The sequence below is a fragment of the Mustela putorius genome, unplaced genomic scaffold (assembly GCF_011764305.1).
Source record: "Mustela putorius furo isolate JIRA1106 unplaced genomic scaffold, ASM1176430v1.1 tig00000196_pilon_pilon_pilon, whole genome shotgun sequence".
Lineage (NCBI taxonomy): Eukaryota > Metazoa > Chordata > Mammalia > Carnivora > Mustelidae > Mustela > Mustela putorius.
In genome coordinates, this window is record NW_025421310.1 from 9,980,428 (window position 1) to 10,000,000 (window position 19,573).

The 19,573-nt window shown below is 53.2% G+C and overlaps 1 protein-coding gene across 2 annotated transcripts in view; it reads left to right on the plus strand.

The window, feature by feature from the left end:
* Positions 1-4,472: 4,472 nt before the first annotated feature.
* The window catches only part of SYT3 (synaptotagmin 3), a 15,222-nt gene continuing 121 nt past the window's right edge, over positions 4,473-19,573 (plus strand). The window contains exons 1-11 of one of the 2 annotated variants that reach the window (XM_045077402.1): positions 4,473-4,663; positions 5,676-5,806; positions 7,324-7,489; positions 10,419-10,944; positions 13,443-13,830; positions 13,996-14,214; positions 16,069-16,189; positions 16,402-16,573; positions 16,683-16,815; positions 18,889-18,957; positions 19,159-19,573. The exon at positions 19,159-19,573 is cut by the window's right edge and continues 121 nt beyond it. In XM_045077402.1, the coding sequence (XP_044933337.1) occupies positions 7,339-7,489; positions 10,419-10,944; positions 13,443-13,830; positions 13,996-14,214; positions 16,069-16,189; positions 16,402-16,573; positions 16,683-16,815; positions 18,889-18,954 (1,776 nt within the window). In that variant the 5' untranslated portion in view covers positions 4,473-4,663; positions 5,676-5,806; positions 7,324-7,338 and the 3' untranslated portion in view covers positions 18,955-18,957; positions 19,159-19,573. Of the gene's footprint in view, positions 4,664-4,995; positions 5,045-5,675; positions 5,807-7,323; positions 7,490-10,418; positions 10,945-13,442; positions 13,831-13,995; positions 14,215-16,068; positions 16,190-16,401; positions 16,574-16,682; positions 16,816-18,888; positions 18,958-19,158 lie in introns of those variants that run through there. The other variant, XM_045077403.1, reaches the window with a different exon arrangement.

The window sequence follows — 19,573 nt, forward strand, 5'->3', positions numbered from 1 at the left end:
CCCACAGCTCCTCAGTCTCCAAGCTCCATCCCTCTTGACTCTCTCTACTGCTTCCTTTCCTCTTCATTCCCACAGTCCTGACACTCAGGCTTCATCCTCTCCTGCCTGGACCCTTGCTACAACCTTCCTCTTGCCCTCCCCTCCTCATTCTTTTCCCTGCAGGGTTCCAGAGGCATCCTTCTGCACCCAGAGCTGACCCTGCCCCTCACCAGCTTGGAGCCCTCCCATGGCTCCTCGGTGCCCCTGGACAATGATGCAGTTTCTCAGCCAGGAATTTGAAATCTGCAATCTGGTCCCACTTTCCTCTCCCACCTCACCCCTTCAAACATTCTCAAATCCCTCCCACCCCACTCCTGTTTTCACTCTTCACGTTCTGTGCCTTCTGCCTAGAATGCTCTTCCTCAATTCCCTAAGCCCAAATGCTCTCACCCCTTAATAAGAAGCCCAAATGCCTCCTCCTCCAGAACCCTTCTTTGACTCCTCCTCCTCCTAGCTGTGTTTTTTGTCTCCTTCCTTTGTTCATTCTTTGTCTCCTTCTTTCCCAGACTAAACATGGTCCACTCTGTCTTGTTCAGGCATTTGGTCCTGTGTCTATCTGCCCTGGCAGGCCAGCAGCTAGATAAAGAGAATATTTCTCTCTATCGCTGTGGCTCATGCTCAGCAGCCCCAACCCCACTGGCCCTCAACAGACCAGCATCAAATGCTATGTCCAGACTGTGCAACCTTGGGCAAATGTCTTCCCCTCTCTGAGCCCAGTTTTAGCCATTTCTTCTGGAGCTCTTTTTCCCCCCTTCGGGTGTTCTCCTCTCACTCTCTTTCCATCTGTGTCTCTCTCATCTTCCCTCTAGAGTCTGGATCTCTATGTTTCCATCTCCCTGTGTCTCCATTTCTCTCCATGTCTTTATTTTTCTTCCTCTCTCAACTCTGGAATCCTGCCTCATCTCGTTCTGTGTCTGAATTTGAATTTCTATGTCATGTGTCTCTTTCTTTGTTCATTTCTTATTCTCTGTGTCTCTATAGCTTTCTGCATCTCTGTTTCTGTTGCTCTATTTCTCCATCTCTGTTTCTCTGTGTCTCTCTATCTCTCTGTCTTTTTCTCTGTCTGTCTTAGCCCCATAGGCCTCCCTCTACCGTCACCTCATCTCTCTTGGGCCATTCCTGTCCCACTCCCTGGACTGGCTCACTGCCTGGGACACAAATCCCTGAATCGGCATTTTCTTCCTTTTCCAGAAATTATGTCAGTGCCGCAGTGGGGGTGGGGATGGTTCTAGCCCTGGTCAAAGGGTTTGCCTCCCTGCATCTTCATCCACACAGGCCCTAGCCAGCTTGGCCAATTTCTTGGTGTTTGCTTCTCCAGGAGCAGCACCAGAAGAGGTGAATCTTTGTTTACACACATGTGTGTATGTCTCTGGGTGTGTAGTTGCATCTATTTCTAGGAATATTTGTGTGTGAATCTGTAGGTATTTGTGTAAATTCATCCAATCGCTCATCCATCCACCTACCCATCCACCCACTGAACCATTCACCCATCCAACTATCACTTCATCCACCCACCTATCCACCCATACATGCATCCAGTCCTCTAGTCATCCACTCATCTATCCATTCATCCATCCATCCATCCCCCCACCCACCCATCCATCCATCCACCCACCTACCCACCCACCCACCCATTCATCCATCCATCCATCTATCCATCCACCCACCCACCCACCCATTCATCCATCCATCTATCCATCCATTTATCCATCCGTCCACCCATCCATCTATCCATCCACCCATCTGTCCACCCATCTGCCCACATCCATCTATCCATCCACCCATCCATCCATACACACATTCATACATTCCTTTATTTATTCATGCACTTGTTCACTCCTTCATTCAACCAATCCATACATATTGGGTCCCTACTGTGTGCCAGGCAATGCGTCAGGCAGCAGGGATAAAGCAATAAACAAAACAAAGTGCTTCCCCCATAGAGCTTATGTGTCTGGCAGTCCTCAGTGAACCAAACTCCCTGCTGCCCCAGGCCTCCAACAGGCTGTTGCTTCTTGCTGGAGCACTTCTCCTCCCCTTACCCCATCTTCACCTGGTTTCTGCCTACTCACCCTTCTGAGTTCAGTTCAGACATTACTCTGTCACTTCCTCAGGGAAGCCCTCCGTGACATCCTCAGACACACAAAGCATTGATTCTAATACATATAGTTTTTTCCTTAAGTTGTATTTATTCAAGTAATCATTACTTAACCCAATGTGGGGCTCAAACTCATGATCTCAAGATCAAGAGTTGCATGCTCTTCTAACTGAGCCAGCCAGGTACCCCTGTATAGATATTTATTTGATGACTCTCTGTCTCCTCTATCAGACCATGGGCCCTCGCAAGACTTGGATTTCTGTCTGCTTTGTTCCTAGCTGGATCCCTGGTACCTAGAGAGAGCGAGCACACAAGAGGGAAGGGCTGAGGGAGAGGAAGAGAGAATCTCAAGAAAACTCCATGCCAAGCCTGGAGCTCAATGCTGGCTCAATCTCACCATCCTGAGATCACAGACTGAGGTCAAAACCAAGAGTCTGACACTTAACCGACTGCCACCCAGGCATCCCTATGCTTAATAAGTATTTAACAAATGACAGTATGGATGGAATGAAATGAATATGGAAGACTGTCTCCTGGTTCCCTCCCTGTCCAGTACTCTATGCCGTTCTACACTCCCAGAAGCTGTGACAGGCAAGGTCCTCAAACTTCCTGGAGGCAAACAATGTAGAGGCTGAATGCAAGGGTCTAGATTCAGATCCATATGGTTTTGAAATTCACCTCTGACAACTTCCTAGGCGTGTGACCTTAGGCAGGACATTTCCTTTTTCTGAGCCTCAGTTTCCTCATTGTCAAATGCAGTTAAAAAGTATGTGAGCAGGCATCTGGCTGTCTCAGTCAGTAGGGCATATGGTTCTTGATCTCCAGGGATAAGTTCAAGCCCCAGAGTTGGCTGCAGAGTTTACTTTGAAAGAGAGAAAAAGTAGATGAGCAAATGCATATAATTACTAATTACGACAATACTAAATACTAACCAATTTTTCTAAGCACCTCATATGAATTTAATCCTCAAAATAACTTAATGAAGTGGAATCTGGGCTTTTAAAAAGCTATCCTCAGGGCACCTGGGTGGCTCAGTTGGTTAAGTGTCTGCCTTCAGCTCAGGGGCCATGAGATGGAGTCCCACGTTGGGCTGTCTGCTCAGTGGGGAGCCTGCTTCTCCCTCTCACTCTGCCTGCTGCTCCCCCTGCTTGTGCCCTCTCTCCCCCATCTCTTTTTTAAAGATTTAAATGAAATCTTAAAAAAAAATAAGTTAAATAAATAATACATAAACTATCCTCATTTACAGACAGGGAACTGAGGCATTGAGACTATAAACCATTCACACACAATACTGAAAAGAGACCTGGATTGGAGCCTGGCTCTGTCATTTCCCAAACCACAGGTGCAACCGGTACCCTACAGCTGCCAGCCAATGAGAAGCTATCTCTTTGGAGATGTGTCATGGAAGTCTGGCAAGCCCACCCATGCACACACATCTCTGAATGTATGCATTGCTGCATACTACCTTCTGTGTATCTCTCCTGGGGAACGGGGCAGGGGCTGCCTGTGGACTCTGGACGGCCAGCTGGGTGTGCGGGCCTCGTTGTGAGTGGGCTCTGAGCTGCATGGACCTGTGTGCCTCCATCTGGGCATGTGCCCCTCTCCCCCCGTGCAGGCTTCCTTGGGTACAAATGCAGGTCCATCAGGAAGAATGAAAAAGCACTGAGGATAGGATTCAAGGTGAACCTGGGAGGCATTTCTGGGTGATTCTACAGTGTGACAAGGACTGCAAATGTATATATACATAGGTAGCAATATGTGGGGAGGGAGATGGAATTTAGTTAAAGGGAGGGAACTTGCCTTAAAGCTGCCTTGGCAGAAGAAAGTAATTTTTTACTTAGAGAGTATATTTATATGAGTGTCACTGGGGGTGGGGAGGGCAGCACTAAAGAAGACTGAGGGGCCTCCCAGCCACCCCTGCCCGTTGCTGCAGTGACTCTGAGGTTCTGGGTCCTCTCCGAGAGATTTAACCTCTATGGACCTTGGTTTCCTCCTCTGTGAAATGGGAATAGCATAACTGTACCCACCTAATAGGGCCAAAGTGGAGATTAAATGAGCGCTTTCCAAGCACTTAGCTCAGTGCCCAGATCACAGTCAGTGGCAATTATTATTAACTGCTATTAATAGGGCATTAACTCTTACTTGCTGCTTTTGAGAAAGTCATTAAGCACCCACTTGGTGTCAGTGCTTTACCTCTGTTGCCTGGTTTGTCAAACGTCTGGATCCCTTTGGAAACAGATTTATTGTCTGTATTTTTGGAAGAGCACACTGGACCTCAAGAGCAAAGAGCGTGAGGTCACACAGGCAGGAGCCGGCTGGCAGGATCCAAACTCAGGTTCCTGCTAATCCTCGCACCCGGCGGAGAGTCTTCAGACCCCGCTAACTCTGAGGCCCCGCCTCCCATCCCACCTCCAGTCCTCAGAGCTCCCCAGACCGGAGGACTCCTACTCCTGTGGAAGGTCCTGTGAAGGAAAGGCCCCGGGACGAGTGGGCCGCGAGGGGTGGATTCCTGGATGTGAGAATTGAGTGAGTGGGAGCTCAGTACCCTGGGTTCCGGGAGGAGAAGTGACTGGGGTCCCAGACTTTTCCATTTGGCAGAAGAGGGGCTGGGGACCGGGACCCCTGAATCCTGGGGGAGCGGAAGGTCATGATCCTAGACAGCTGGATCTTTCTTCCAATGGGTCAGAGAGCTGGGTCTCGGACGCCTGGGTCCCGGGAAACCTCCCTCCTTCCTTGCTGCGGCCGCGCGATTTCGGCTTTCAAGCCGCAGGTTCAGAGGGGAGGAAAGGAGGGGGTGCAAAGGGAGGAGCCGCGGACCTGCGCCAGGGGCTGGGGGAGGAGCCGAGCGGGCACCGCGGCGGGCGCGCGGGGCTGCTGCGGCGGAGGCGGCGGCGGCGGCGGCTCCGGGTGAGTCCGCTCCTCCCCCCTCCCCCTGCCCCAGCCCCCGCCCCAGGCCGATCCTGGGGGGCGGCCCCAGCGCGTGGGGGCGGGGGTAAGTGCAGAGGCATGAGGATCTCCTGCCAGAGAGTGCGGGTGCTGCAGCGCTCGCTGGCCGCCCCGGGGGAGGGGCACGTGGCCCGAGAAAGGGGGGTCCCGAAACACCTAGGTGTACCCCAGCCTCGCCCACCGATACCCCGGGCGTGGGGATCGTTTACCTACTCCATGGCTCTTGAGGACTTAAGACTCCGCGACCTCTCGAGGTCCAGGGCATCATTCCTCCCCCCTGCAGCGCCTTGGGACCCCGGTATCTCATAACCCCCCCACCTACAAAAAAAATTCCCATCCTCTCTGCAGCCGGGAGAGGCATGAAGGACTTCAACTCCCAGAAGCCCATGCAGCGCCGGCTCTGTGAAGTCTTAGCCGCGCTAGCGCAAGGCCTGCTGGGAATTGTAGTGTCTAAGCTCAGCGGGAGCTGGGGCCCGGGAGGTGGGAGGGGGTGGCTGGACTGCCAGGGGGTCGCCTGGGGTCGAGCAGCCCGTCCGAGTAGGACAAGACGTGAGGCTCGGACTAAGCTTTTTCTCCTGGCCGCGGCCTCCAGATTCAGCTCCTCCTCCCACCACCTGGCGCGTGGGGACGGGTCCGCAGCCCCTTGTCCGCCCTACAACCCCCATGGGCTGCCGCCAGCCGCCACCTCGGCTGCCACCCAGGACACGGCAGGGATAAGCGCAGGTGAGTCTGACCATGCCTGTCTCGGAGTCCTGGCCTTCTGCAGTACCCCCACGACACCTGTCCATCTGTGATCTCTGGTCTGTCCGCCCCTATATTCTCCCTGCACTCTCCTTCCAGTCCATCTCTGATGTCTCGCTCCAAACCATGTGTGGCTAATTCCCCATCTCCCCACATCCACCTCTTTCTCCCCATCCTCTCTCTTTTATGCCCCCACCCCCATCCAACCTTCCTTCTGCACCCATGTCTGTTTGCCCAGCCCTCCTTTGTATCGTTTTGCCCATCTGTGGTCTCTGGCCATTGTCTGTCCATCTGTCTTTTATTTCTGCTCCCCATCCATTCTTCCCACCACTGTTTCGCTTTCAAAGATATTTCTGTCCTGGCACTTACACAGTCCCTCTGTCCGCCTATCTCTCACACTCCCATAAATTACACACTAGTCCATTCTTTATGCTTAGTTCATCCCAAATCTCAATCCTTGACTTTCCCTCTGTCTGTCTGCTCATCTGTCCCTCTGTTCTGGGCCGCAGTTTGCCCTTCCCAGTATCTCTGTCTCCCCTCCCCTTATCTCTCTCTCAACTTGGTCCCTATCTCTGCATCTGCATCTTCCATCCCACCCCACCCACCACCACACTCTTATCTCTCTAACCTCATCCCTCCCTCTCTCCTTGTCCTCATTCTTCCTACCTGGATCTGGCCTCCTTCCCATTCCTTGAACCCGTCAAGCCCTTGTTCATGCTATTCCCGCTGCTTGGGTTGCTTTCCCCACTCTAGCCCCACCACCTACTGGCCTTGGCCAGCTGCATCTGGTCCTTCAGGTCTCAGAGAGCCCTCCTCCCCCAACTGCCCCCCTCCTGTCCCTTTGTGACATATCCAACTATTTCTTTCAGGGCACTTCTCACAGTGTGAGCCTGTCTTGTTTGTTTATGTGTGTTTGTTGACTTGTTTACTCCATGTCTCCTCTTACGGGATTGTAACACCAAGAAGTCGGGAAATGTGTGGGGTTCGTTCTCTGCTGGATCTGCAGCTGCTGGCACTGAGCCTGGCATGAAGTTGGTGCTCAATGAATATTTGTTGAATGCATGAGCCATGAACAGCTGTCCCCTCTTCTGCCCGTGCCTAAATTCCGTCCTTTGTCTGTGCACCCCTAATCTCTGTCTCCTTGTCTGTCTATCCGTTTATCATGCATTCTTAATCTCCAAGGGACTGGCCTTGCTTGTCTCTTTCTCCTTGTCTGTTTGTCCCTATTCTCTGTCCTCTTGTCCATGCATGCTGATCTCCATCCCCTTGTTTGTCCAACCCGATACTGTCTTTTTGCCTGCACCCCGAATCAGTCTCCTGTCCATCTGCCCCTAATTTCTTTTTCCTTGTCTATCCCTCCCTAATCTACATCCCCTTGTCCATCTACTCCCAATCTCTGTCTCCTCGCCTATCCTTCCTTTTCTCTTTTTCTCCCTTATCGACCCCTCCCTCAATCCCATTCCCCATCGGCACCCTTGTCTGGCCCCTTCCAAGCACAGAACCCACCGGCTACCATGTCAGGCGACTACGAGGATGACCTCTGCCGGCGGGCACTCATCCTGGTCTCAGACCTCTGTGCACGGGTCCGAGATGCCGACACCAGTGACAGGTGCCAGGAGTTCAACGACCTGCGAATTCGAGGCTATCCCCGGGGCCCAGATGCAGGTCAGCACCTCCCCCCAGGCTATCTCAGCCAGCCCCCATCCCCTACATTCAGTATTTTCAGAGATTCAGAGCAGACCTGCTCAGCTTTCTGTTCCCTAGGTGCCCATGGCCAGTCCCTCTTAGAATCTCCCCTCCATCCTGCCTGCTGCTGGTCTCCCAAACCTCTGATCTAAGGAGAAGGAGCTGGGTGGGCCATTTGACCCGTGATCTTTTGGGTTTTGTCCTGTGAGCCTCCTGCCCAGGCCCCTCCCCCCAGCCATATGCTTATCCCCTTCACACACCTTTTGTGCATCTTGCATAGGGCTTAAAAGCTCAGGCTCTTTTTGTTTTTAAGATTTTATTTATTTATTTGAGAAAAAGATAGAAAGAGAAAGTGAGCACAAGCAGGGGGAGGAACAGAGGGAGAAGAGAGAGGCTCCCAAGCAGACTCCATACCGAGCACGGAGTCTGACATGAGGCTCGATCCTATGACCCTGAGATCATGACCTGAGCTGAAAACCAAGAGTTGGATGCTTAACTGACTAAGCCACCAAGGTGCCCCAAAGCTTAGACTCTTAAGTCAGGCTGTCTGACCAGTCTGGGTTCAAATCCCACCACCCCTACTTACTATTGGATGACTTTAGGCAAATAATATTTCTTCTGTGCCTCAGTTTCTTCCCGAAAATGGGGATAATAAAAGTGACTACCTCCTGGGGCAACTGAGAGATTCAAATGATTTAACACATGTGAAGTGCTTAGAACAAGCTGGGCACACAGTGGTCATTCAATAAATGCTGGGATGTACTTATTGAGCACTGACTGTGTACCAGGCAGCATGCAAGGTCCTTGGCATATTTCATCAACCACTTACAACAACCCTCTGTGGTAGCTATAGTCCCTATTTTTGATGGGGGGGGGGACTCAGAAGGGTGAAGTGACTTGCCCAAGGTCACCCATCTAGGAAGCAGCAGGGTTCTGAGAGCAAGGAAATATTATGAGTGCCCTTGTCCAGATGAGGAACCCCGAGGAAGCACATGCTGCGAGGTTATAATGACAGTCCTACTTGCTGCGTGCAAGGCAGAGCTCAGCACCTTGTGTGGGGGGTATCCAGGGGGAGGGATGAGAAATGAGGTCCAGAAAACTGCGGTTGCTTGCTCAGAGACTTACAACCTATAAGCAAAAGAGCCAGATTTGACCCCAGGAAGTCTAACATACTACCACAATTTGAGGGTCCCCAAGCCCACCTGTGGTCTCTGTTTTCAGTTTCAGTGATTCCCTAGAAGGACTCACAGAAAAGCTGTTCTCCTCACAGTTATGTTTTATTACAGCAAGAGGACGGAGGTTAAAAACAGCAAAGGGCAAGTCACATAGAATAGGGTACAGGAGAGACCAGATATGAGCTTCCAGTCTCGGTCATGTACACATGGCTGACCGCCCATGAGGCTAAATTTCACCTCCACCTCCTCCAGAGGCCAAGCTGATACATCCCAGTCCCCCAACATCAATCACATTGTTACATAGACCATCTGACATGGTCCAAGTTTCCTCAGAAAAACAAAAATGCTTGCAGGCAGAATGTTCCAAGGGCTTAGAGGTTCTTTCCAGGAGCTGATCAAGGGCCAAACATTTCTTTGGGCAAGGTTCATCTTTTTCCTGCCCAACTACTCCACCTCACTCCCCAGACCAGGCAGACAGGAACAAGAAATGCAACAGTTTGGAGGATTGATGTTTTGACTTGGAGAGGGTCTGGGTGAGGCTGAAGGTAGGGGAAAGCAGCTGATTTTTCTCTCCTCTTCTCTGCCTTGTCCTCCCAAATGGCCCCCTGACCCCTTTTTCTCAATTCTTCCCATGTTCAAGAGGCTGGAAAGCCCTTGCTCTGCTCTTCATCAGGTCCCAGGAACTCCAAGCAGATGTCGGTTACTTGGAAAGGAACACCCTAAGGGGTGGGGGTAGGTAGGAAGCTCAGAGTGCCACTGCCCATTCTGGGCCTCTGCAGGGTCATGGATACATACGGATACACATACAGCAATAGGATTTGTTAGTCTAATAAAAATCCATGTCTGAACTACCATTTATTGGGAAATATTGATGAGTGACAGCATAAGGAAGACCGTGGGCTCTGGAGCCAGGCACTCTAGACCCAAATTCTGAGACCCCACCCCCACCCCAACACACACACACACCCCTGATCTGCTGTGGGACTCTATACAGAAGACTTTGTGTCTATTGCCCTCAGTTTCCTTTTATGGAAGACAGGCATAATAATGTCGGACCTCCTAGGGTGCCTGTCAGGCATAAGTAAGCTAAAGTAAGCTATTGCCAATAAAGCCCTTAGGGATCTGCAACATAGTAACCACTCAGGAATGTGTGCCTCTACATTCCACTGCAATACTGGCTATCCTGGCTGTGCAGCTATTTACATCCTACACTCCTCAATACCATAGTTGAGAGGCAGGACTGATTTTTCCTACTTGGCAAATGGGGAATGTAAGGCTCAGAGTGCTTAAGATATGTTCCCGAGCATAGCACAGCAGAGATGTGAACCCTGACCTGCCTAACTGTGTCATGCAGCCTCCTCTCTCCTTGATCATATCTGAGCATTTTGGGAGACATTGGTGGTACCTCAGATGGTGTGTCCTCTTACAGAGAGGCAGCATGGGCTAGTGATTAAGCATCACATCTGAAGACAGGTGGCTCTTTCAAATCCCAGATCGTCATTTACTACCTGTGCAGCAAAACACAAGTCACTCAACCTGTCTGTGCCTCAGTTTCCTTATCTTTAAAATGTTATATAGTGATACTGACCTTGTGGGTCATAGTTTAAGTAACATATGTAAAGTGCTTAGGACAATGCATGGCAAATGCTAGAGGCTAGCTCCTTGGGGATGGCAGTGGGAGGATAAACTGTGACCCCACCCTGACCCCTGACCTTTGTCCTCACTCTCTCCAGACATCTCCGTGAGCCTGCTGTCGGTCATCGTGACATTCTGTGGCATTGTCCTTCTGGGCGTCTCCCTCTTCGTGTCCTGGAAATTGTGCTGGGTGCCCTGGCGGGACAAGGGAGGCTCAGCAGTGGGCGGGGGCCCCCTGCGCAAAGACCTAGGCCCTGGGGTGGGGCTGGCAGGCCTGGTAGGCGGCGGTGGGCACCACCTGGGGGCTGGCCTGGGTGGCCATCCTCTGCTGGGGGGTCCACACCACCATGCCCACACCGCCCACCATCCGCCCTTCGCTGAGCTGCTGGAGCCAGGCAGCCTAGGGGGCTCTGACCCCCCTGAGCCCTCCTACTTGGACATGGACTCATACCCAGAGGCTGCGGCAGCTGCAGTGGCCGCTGGGGTCAAACCGAGCCAGACATCTCCTGAACTCCCCTCTGAGGGAGGTGCAGGCTCTGGGCTGCTCCTGCTGCCCCCCAGTGGTGGGGGCTTGCCCAGTGCCCAGTCGCATCAGCAGGTCACAAGCCTGGCACCCACCACCAGGTGAGACAGGCTACTGGGCTGGGGTTCCACTCTGAACTTCTGTTCCTCCTCTGTGTCTCTTTCCCAGATATGGTTCTCCTGAGCCCTGCAAGAGGAGAGGCTTAGAGGTCCAGAGTCCTGAGTCCTGGGGCAGGAAGGGGCTTGGGGTGTGAATTCCTGGGTCCTGGGGACAAAGGAGGCTAGGGCCCCAGACTTCAGGATCTAAGGAGGGAGGACCCTAGAGATCTGGACTCATATTCGGAAGGTATAGGACTCCAGAGGTCAGGAAGGTGGAGGAGAATGAAGATTAGACTCCCGAGGCCCTGAGACACAAACCAATTCATCTGTTTCACCCTAAGCCAGGATTGGCGGCGGGGCCTGGAGTTCATTTGTTCTGTATTCCTCATTCTGCACATGGATATGGAGCACCTAACATGAACCAGACCCGAGATGGGTGTTGGCTGTCCCCTCCCACCCAGGCCAGTACTGCTGGAAAGTGGCTTAGGGGGCCACAGCTGTGGGAGTCTGAGAAGTCGCAGTTCCAGTCTGGGAAGAGGCTGGGGCCTTCCAGAGGTGGAGGTGTTGTGGCCAAGACCTACACAATGAGGAAGATTTGGCCAGGCACAGAGGTAGGGGTGTGAGCTGGGCATTCCAGGAGGAGAGAGCCGCCCATGCAAAAGGGAGAGGGGAAGGAGGCCACAGTGCACTGTGGGAACTGCCAGCAGTCACTATGGCCTGAGAGTAAGTGTGAAAAAAGAAAGGGAGATGTGGCTTAGGATGTAGGCAGGGCCAGACCACTTGGCGCCTTGAATGTGGGGCTGAGGGACTGGGGCTTTGTCCTGGGGGCACTGGGGAGCCATGGAACATTGTGAGCGGGAGGGGCAGGGCCAGTTCTGGGTGCAGAAAGACCTCTCTGTGGCCACATAGGGGAAGGGCTAGAGGAACGGACTGGAAGCCTTTAGTCCAGGCAGGAGAGGATAAGGCTTAGCTGAGGTTATGGGCATGGGGATAAGAGAAGGAGGTAAAGAAAGTCAGGGAGCAGGAGAGGTGAGACTTGGGAGTGATGGCTGGGGGTGGGTAGGAGTGGTGAGAAGAGGAACTGAAGGCCTCCAGCCTGGCTTAGTGATTGGGTGGATGGTGGGGTTGTCAGAGGATCTAGTAAGAGGAGTGAGTTTGAGGGAGTCCCTGAGCGTATCTGGGTCTTGTTGAATGTGAGGAGCCTGGAGCAGCAATCAGGGGAAACTGCCCTTAGAGGGATTGTCTTGGGTCCCAGATGGTCATGGGAGAAGGTAGTCTCATTCCCAAGCCTGACCAGGGGCCCAGGGTCTCATGGGAGTTGTAGTTTGGGGTCTCTGGGGAGGCCTTCCAGAGGCGGATGGATACACGGGTCTCAGCTCTCCCCTCCCCCATTATACAGATGGAGAAACTGAGGCTCAGAGGGTGTTAATGACCTACTCAAAGTCACCCTGGGAGGAAGGAGTGGCTGGGGGATCTGTAGTTCAAGGAGCCTCCCTACCACATCCCTTTCCACAGCTTGAGCCCTCCCCCTCCGCCCAGGCCCATGTGTGCCTCCAGCACACCTGAGGCTGCTGAGCACTGCCCATGGTTAGGGACACCATGTGATGGTTAGTCCATCACATGGACTTCACCCTGGGTGTAATGGTCCTTGCAGGAGAAGGCAAAGGAACCAGAGCCATGGATGGGGAAATTTGGGAGAGGGAAAGGATAGGCTTTGAGGGGACAGGAGGAGGGGATGGCTCTGGTGTCTGATCTGCAGATCTAGGGGGAGCACAGGGGAGAAGGAGCCGGTTGGGGAGAAGGCGTGGAGCCTGGCAGAGAATATGAGGGGTATGTGGGGTATGTGGGGTCTGGTGGATGGCCAAGGCTGGGGGCCTACCGGGCTGGAGCCCAGGAAACAGACTGAGCAGACACCGTGCTGTTGATGGGTATGGAGACCCGGGGTGCGGATGAACTTGTCCATGGAAAGCATGTGTATGAGAGGGAAGAAGCAGCCAGGGTGGCTGATGGGTCTGCTCTGGGATTCCAGTGTCCCCCACACACTTGTGGACAGTGGAGAAAGGAGTTGAGAAAGGACAGGCCAGGTGGAGTGATGGTGAGGCAGGAGAGGTGAGACCAGGGTTAAGACAGGTTGGGGGAATTTGAAGAAGGGCAGGTGAAGCTTCAGGAGGCCTGGGTTGTGTGGGGGCCCAGGGGTCTTCAGAGAAGTTATTCTGGGTTATGCACTTGAGGTCAGGAGGAGGCTTCTGGAAGTTGATGCATAAGCAGATCCTAGCTGGAGCTAGCTTAGAGACTGGGATACCCCCCAATAAGGTGGAGAAACTGAGGCTCAGAGAGTGCAAGTGGCTTGCTCAAGGTCACAGTGAGCAGAGGTGGGGGGGGGGTCTGTCGCCATTTGGCTGTGGCTCTTGGGAAGGAGGCAGGGAGGAGTCTCTCAGGTCTTCAGATACTGTCAAGGACCCCAGCCAGTGACCCCACCTTGGTCTTCCCCGCTCTCACAGGTACCCGGCCCTACCCCGGCCCCTCACCCAGCAGACCCTGACCCCCCAGCCGGACCCTGGCAGTGAGGAGCGGCCGCCTGCCCTACCCTTACCCTTGCCGGGTGGGGAGGAAAAAGCCAAACTCATCGGGCAGATCAAGCCAGAGCTGTATCAGGGGACTGGACCAGGCGGCCGGCGCGGCGGCGGGGCCCCGGGCTCGGGAGATGCCGGTGGGGGGGCGCCCTGTGGCCGCATCAGTTTCGCTCTGCGGTACCTCTATGGCTCAGACCAGCTGGTGGTGAGGATCCTGCAGGCCTTGGATCTCCCGGCCAAGGACTCCAACGGTTTCTCAGACCCCTACGTCAAGATCTACCTGCTGCCAGACCGCAAGAAAAAGTTCCAGACCAAGGTCCAGAGGAAGGGTCCCGGACATCCCGGTCCCGCAGAGGAGGGGGCGGGGGTCCGGACTCCTGGATCTGAGGGAGGAGTGGGTTTTGGGTCTGGACTCCTGGGTCCTTCGGAAGCGGAGTTGGTGGGAATGGTGCCTGTATCCCTCCCTTGCCCACCCCTCCAGGTCCACAGGAAGACGCTGAACCCTGTGTTCAACGAGACATTCCAGTTCTCTGTGCCACTGGCTGAGCTGGCCCAGCGCAAACTGCACTTCAGCGTCTATGACTTCGACCGCTTCTCGCGGCACGACCTCATCGGCCAAGTGGTGCTGGACAACCTCCTGGAGCTGGCTGAGCAGCCCCCCGACCGCCCACTCTGGAGGGACATCGTGGAGGGCGGCTCGGTCAGTCTTTCTGGGAACCCAGGACCCCTCAGTGTTCACCTCTTTGCCTTTGGACTTCATAACCTTCTAACTTCTTGACCCAGGCTTTTAAAATTTTGTTTTACTGCAAAATATTGCAAACACACAAGCAAAGTGTAGAGATTGCTATAATAGGACCCCCCGCCCCCCACACCCTGTCAAATACTGACATCATGCCTGGACCCCAGATCTCCCAATTTCTGACCTCCTTTCACATCTGATGGTAACAGCCGAGAAATAGAACAGACACCCCTGTGCCCACCAGCCACTTTATCATAATTTCATGCTTTGACCCCAGATTCCTGACCCTCCACCTGTCCGACCCTGGAGTTCCCAGCATTTGTTTTTCTGACTCCCTTCACCTTCCGACCTCCTGGTTTTCTAATTCCCTCGCTTCCTGAACTCCAACCTTTCTGATCTCTGAACATTTTACGTTTCGAACCCATGACCTCCAGATCTAATCTCATCCTCTGGTCTCCACCTGGCTTCTGAGAGCTGGATCGCTCAGGCCTTAGACATACCTGGATCCTCTATGTCCTGACACCCCTCAGTTCCCCCCAGTACCAGATTGTGCTCAGGAGCGCCCCCCCCCCACTGGCCTCCCTTCCTCTTCCATCTAGTCGTTCCCCAAGCTGGGCTCCTGCGTGCTTGTTAGGGGTCCTGACCCTCTCTCTGGCTCCCTCCCGTCTCCTGCTTGTGTGTATCATTTCTCATTCTCTCCCCTGCCCCTCATTATCACTGGAGGTCTTCATTCATTCATTCATTTATTCCTTAAACGACTGGCTTTTTTGTTTCAGGATCAGGACCTGGGGACCCCAGACAGTCCTCGGGAGCTCCAGGTCTAGGTTGTCACAGTTTGCTAACAGGGACAGTGAGTGGAGGGGGTGCAGGGACCTGGGCCTTGGTCACTGTAGTTGGGAGGCCAGGGGCCCAGATAAAGCTGAAGGGCCAGCAGGGGGTGGGTTGGAAGTCCTGGCTAGCTGACCCCCCTTCCAGGTGTCTGTGTGTTTGTGTTGGTGTGGAGGCTATGTGTGTGTGTGTTGATGGGAGGCTCTGTCTCCCTTGCAGCCTCGCTTAAGGTTGGTGTGTCTCCTGCCTTCCCTAAGACTGACTTCTCTTCTCAGTGCCTGTCACACTGTCTGGATCTCTGTTCCTCACCGGCTCTACCTAGGTTTCTCTCTCTTTCTCTCCATCTGGGTCTTTGCCCTTCCCCCCACCCCTTCCTAGGTCTCTATCACTCTCTCTGGATCTCCACACCCCCCACCAAGTCTCTGTCCCCAATTTCTCCAGATCTCCTGCACCTGGGGGGCTCTGACACACACACACACCTCCGCCAAACTCTGTCTCTCTCCTCTGGGATTCTGTCCCTCTCTCTTCCTGGCCTCTCTATTCCTCTCTCTGAAGTCTCTGTTCCTCTTATCTCTCTCTTGGACCAGCACTATCTCTGGGTCTCTAGAGTCCTTCTCTGGGTTTTTGTACTTTAGGACTCTGTGGGTCTGCCTTTCTAACTATATCTCTCAGTGTCTTGGTCCCTGTCACAGTATATTTCTCACTGTGTTCTTCTCTCTCTCTCTCTCTGGCTCTTTCTTGCTCTCCCCCCTCCCTCATGCCTCTTTCAATCTTCCCTGCAGAACAAATAGGCTTTGCTGGTGGCGGGCAGCTGTGGCCAGGGAGTTACCAGGTTTGGCAAAGTCAGATTGTTGAGTGGATGGGAAACCCAGTCCTGGATATCAGGGAGGAGACCTGGAGGTTCCAGAAGGGAGAGCAAGTGAGGGAGAGGTTGAGAGGTGGGGAGACCAAGGCAGGGCATTGTTGAACCGTTTTCCCCAACTGCAGGAAAAGGCAGATCTTGGGGAGCTCAACTTCTCACTCTGCTACCTCCCCACGGCTGGGCGCCTTACCGTGACTATCATCAAAGCCTCTAACCTCAAAGCGATGGACCTCACCGGCTTCTCAGGTGGGTTCCAGGAGGCGCTGGGATCTGAGGGAGGAGCATCTGGGGCCCGGACTCCTGGGTCTGAGGGAGGAGGGGGCTGAGGGGCTGGATCCCTGGGTCTGAGGGAGGAGAGCATGGGGACCCAGACCGTTAGGTCGGGGGAGGAGTCTGGGGTCTGGACTCGGGTCTGAGGGAGGAAGTCAAGGTTCGGTGCTCTTGATGCCCTCCCTCAGACCCCTATGTGAAGGCCTCTCTGATCAGTGAGGGGCGGCGTTTGAAGAAGCGGAAAACCTCCATCAAGAAGAACACTCTGAACCCCACGTACAACGAGGCGCTGGTGTTCGACGTGGCCCCGGAGAGCGTGGAGAGCGTGGGGCTCAGCATCGCGGTGGTAGACTACGATTGGTGAGGGGCGTGGCCCGGCGGGCGGGGGCGGGCAGAAGGCCAGGGGGTGAGGCGGGGCCAGGCCCTGCCCCCCGCCGCCCCCGCTGCTCACCGCCGCTCGCTCCCCCAGCATCGGGCACAACGAGGTGATCGGCGTGTGCCGCGTGGGCCCGGACGCCGCCGACCCCCACGGCCGTGAGCACTGGGCGGAGATGCTGGCCAACCCCCGCAAGCCCGTGGAACACTGGCATCAGCTGGTGGAGGTGAGTGGAGAGGCCACCCGAGGCCACTCGCCCTGCCATTCCCGCGCTCATGCAGTAATTCACGCGGAGCTTCCGTCCTTACGGGCTGCGGAGTCAGACCGCCTGGGTCGGAATCCCGGCTCTCGCTGTGTGACTAAGAGCACCTTGCTTAACCTTTCTGTGTCTCAGTTTATTCTACTGGGAAATGGGTTGTTAATAGTAGCTAAAGTTAGGAAGGTTGTGAGGATTCGGTGAGTTAATGCAGGATCAGTGTCTGCTTGTCAGTAGGGGCTCAGCAAGGGGTCAGTTACTATTACTTCCCATGAGCTAAGCCCAAAACAAAAGGGAAAAACTGGGTGATAAGATGGAACAGGGTTGGGATTTTTGAGGGGGTTGGGTTGGGTTTGGTTTAAAGAAGGCTGCAATTGAAAAATCACTAGACTGTGGTTTACTGGGTGGGGATCAACAATTTTTTCTTCATAAGAAAATGAAATCAAGATAGAACAGAACAGAAAATTTCACAGGGCAGCACCCGTTGTAAGGATTGTACTGCCAATTTTTTTTTTCTTGTGGATTGTAGTCCAAAAGCCTTGGAAGTCTGGGAGGTAGAGGACATCTGGACAAGGGATGGGGGGTGCCCTTTGGCTTAGGGTATTCTGAAGGGCCTCTCTGTGGACGTGACATTTGAGCAGAAGCCTGAAGATTGAGAAGGAAGGGGCTTAGGTGAAGGTTTTGAGGTTAGGAGAAGCTCCCTCGGAAGAGCTTGGCTAGGGGCTGGGTGTTCCTCTTAAGCTGGAAGAGGCAGGGGCAGGCCCATGAGCTGGAAGAGGCAGAGGCAGGCCCTCTGGAGCAGAGAGAGAAGGGGGAAAGGGGCAAATAAACAGAGCCCGGTAGGTCATGTAAGAATGAGCTTGCTAATTTTTTAAAATCGAAAATCATTTATGATTATCACATGGTCAAGAGAAATTTTCAAATATGGCCATTATCTCATTTGAAACAAACAAACAAACAAAAAAGTGCAGAAGTAGATTTTGAAAATATTACCCACGAATTTGCTGTCATTAAAGCCAAGACAGTAAAATCATACTAAATTCTGTTTAGAGTGTAAATAAACATTTAAACTTAATGTACTGTGAATTGTACTACACATACTCTTCATTGTTTTCAATATTTTAAAAATTATTTTAAATTTCCAGGAAAAAATACCCATAAAAATACATAAAAATAAAGCTGCTGATTTTTCCTTTTGTCTCGGGCTCTGCTATGACATGGGACTGGCCTCCATTTAAAATTTGATATTTTTCTGATCATGGATTTTTTTGGATTAATTTTGATTTTTAAAAATATTGCATTGCAATAGTATTTATTTCGAATGCTGATTTGGGGCACACCTGAAATTTTGCACCCAGGGTGAAATCCTCCTGGTCCTGACTGTAGCTCGGCCTTGCTTTGGACTTGGCTTCCACGGGTGGGGAGGGATTTTAAGCAGCAGAGCACAGAGCTCAAGTGTGATTTTTGAAAAGACTGTGGCTCTATTTAGAGAGACAGATGGCAGCTACTCCCTCCTTCCACCACTCATTCTTCTCCTAATTTACTCACTCATTCCACAAACTTCTCCAGAGCTCCTGTGTGCTATGCTCGTGCTGGGCAATGCTGGGAGCGCAGAGAGGAGTGGAACCCTGCCTGAGTGGGGTCCTGACCTTGGCTTTCAGCCAGTAGTGCCGTAGTGCCTGGCCCCAGAGGGTCTTTCTACCCCCAGCACTGACCCTGCCCCTTTGCTTACTGCCCTCCCTGGCTCCCTAGAGCCTCCAAAACATAGCCTCAGCTTCTCTGAGCCCCCTCCCCCTGCGAGGGTCTCCTGCATCACCCCTGTAGCCTCATCTCGCCTCACATTTCCAGTGACTTTTTCTTTGTACCTCAGTTTCCCCCTCTATAGAATAGGACTGTAATACCACTTGGCCCATCACTTCAGAGCTGAGTGAAAAAAGAAAATTGCAAATGATGAAAACAGGTCTGATGTCTTACTATGTTGATTATTAGCGGTTGTCTTGCCTCTGTTCCCTATATCTTAACCTTCTGGATTTCCTTATTCAGGAAAAGACTTTGTCCAGTTTCACGAAAGGCAGCAAAGGATTGTCAGAGAAAGAGAACTCAGAGTGAAGGGTAAGGAACCCAGACCAGGGGAGGAAGGAGGTTGGGGCCCTGGACTCCCAGCTCCAAGGGAGGAGGGGCTGGGGGCCTGGATTCCTGGGTCAGAGGGTGGAGTGACAAGGGACCAGGTCCCTGCGGTGTTGATGAAGCTACAGCAGGTCATGGGCCTGCTCTCTGCCATCACTGACATCTCCTCCCTGCCCCATCCTGTAGGTCTGGCCTAGGCCCAGGATTGGACCAGGCCCCCTCAGGACCCCATCCCTTCCGGCCCGGACTGGAAATTCATTTCCTTGAAGCCATAACGTCCGAGCTGCGTGGTACAGGGCAGCCCTGGGCCTGCCCGTCCTTCTACCCCACTGGACGTGAGGGTGGGAGGCTGGTGGGCCCGGCTCCCTGTTTCAGGGTGGGGGGGCATTCAGTCTCCACTGTGTCTGTCTTCCCTTCCCCAGGGCTCCCCTTCCAGGCAAGGGGCCATGCATGTCTGGGGGACCCCAGCCCCCCAAACCCTTCGTCTTTCTGTCTGTCTCTTTGCTGTTTGTCCAAAAGAGTGTCCTGACCCTCGTTCTCGCCGTGGTTGTCAACAGACTAATCCTCTGTATTCCTCCAGACACACACACACACACACACA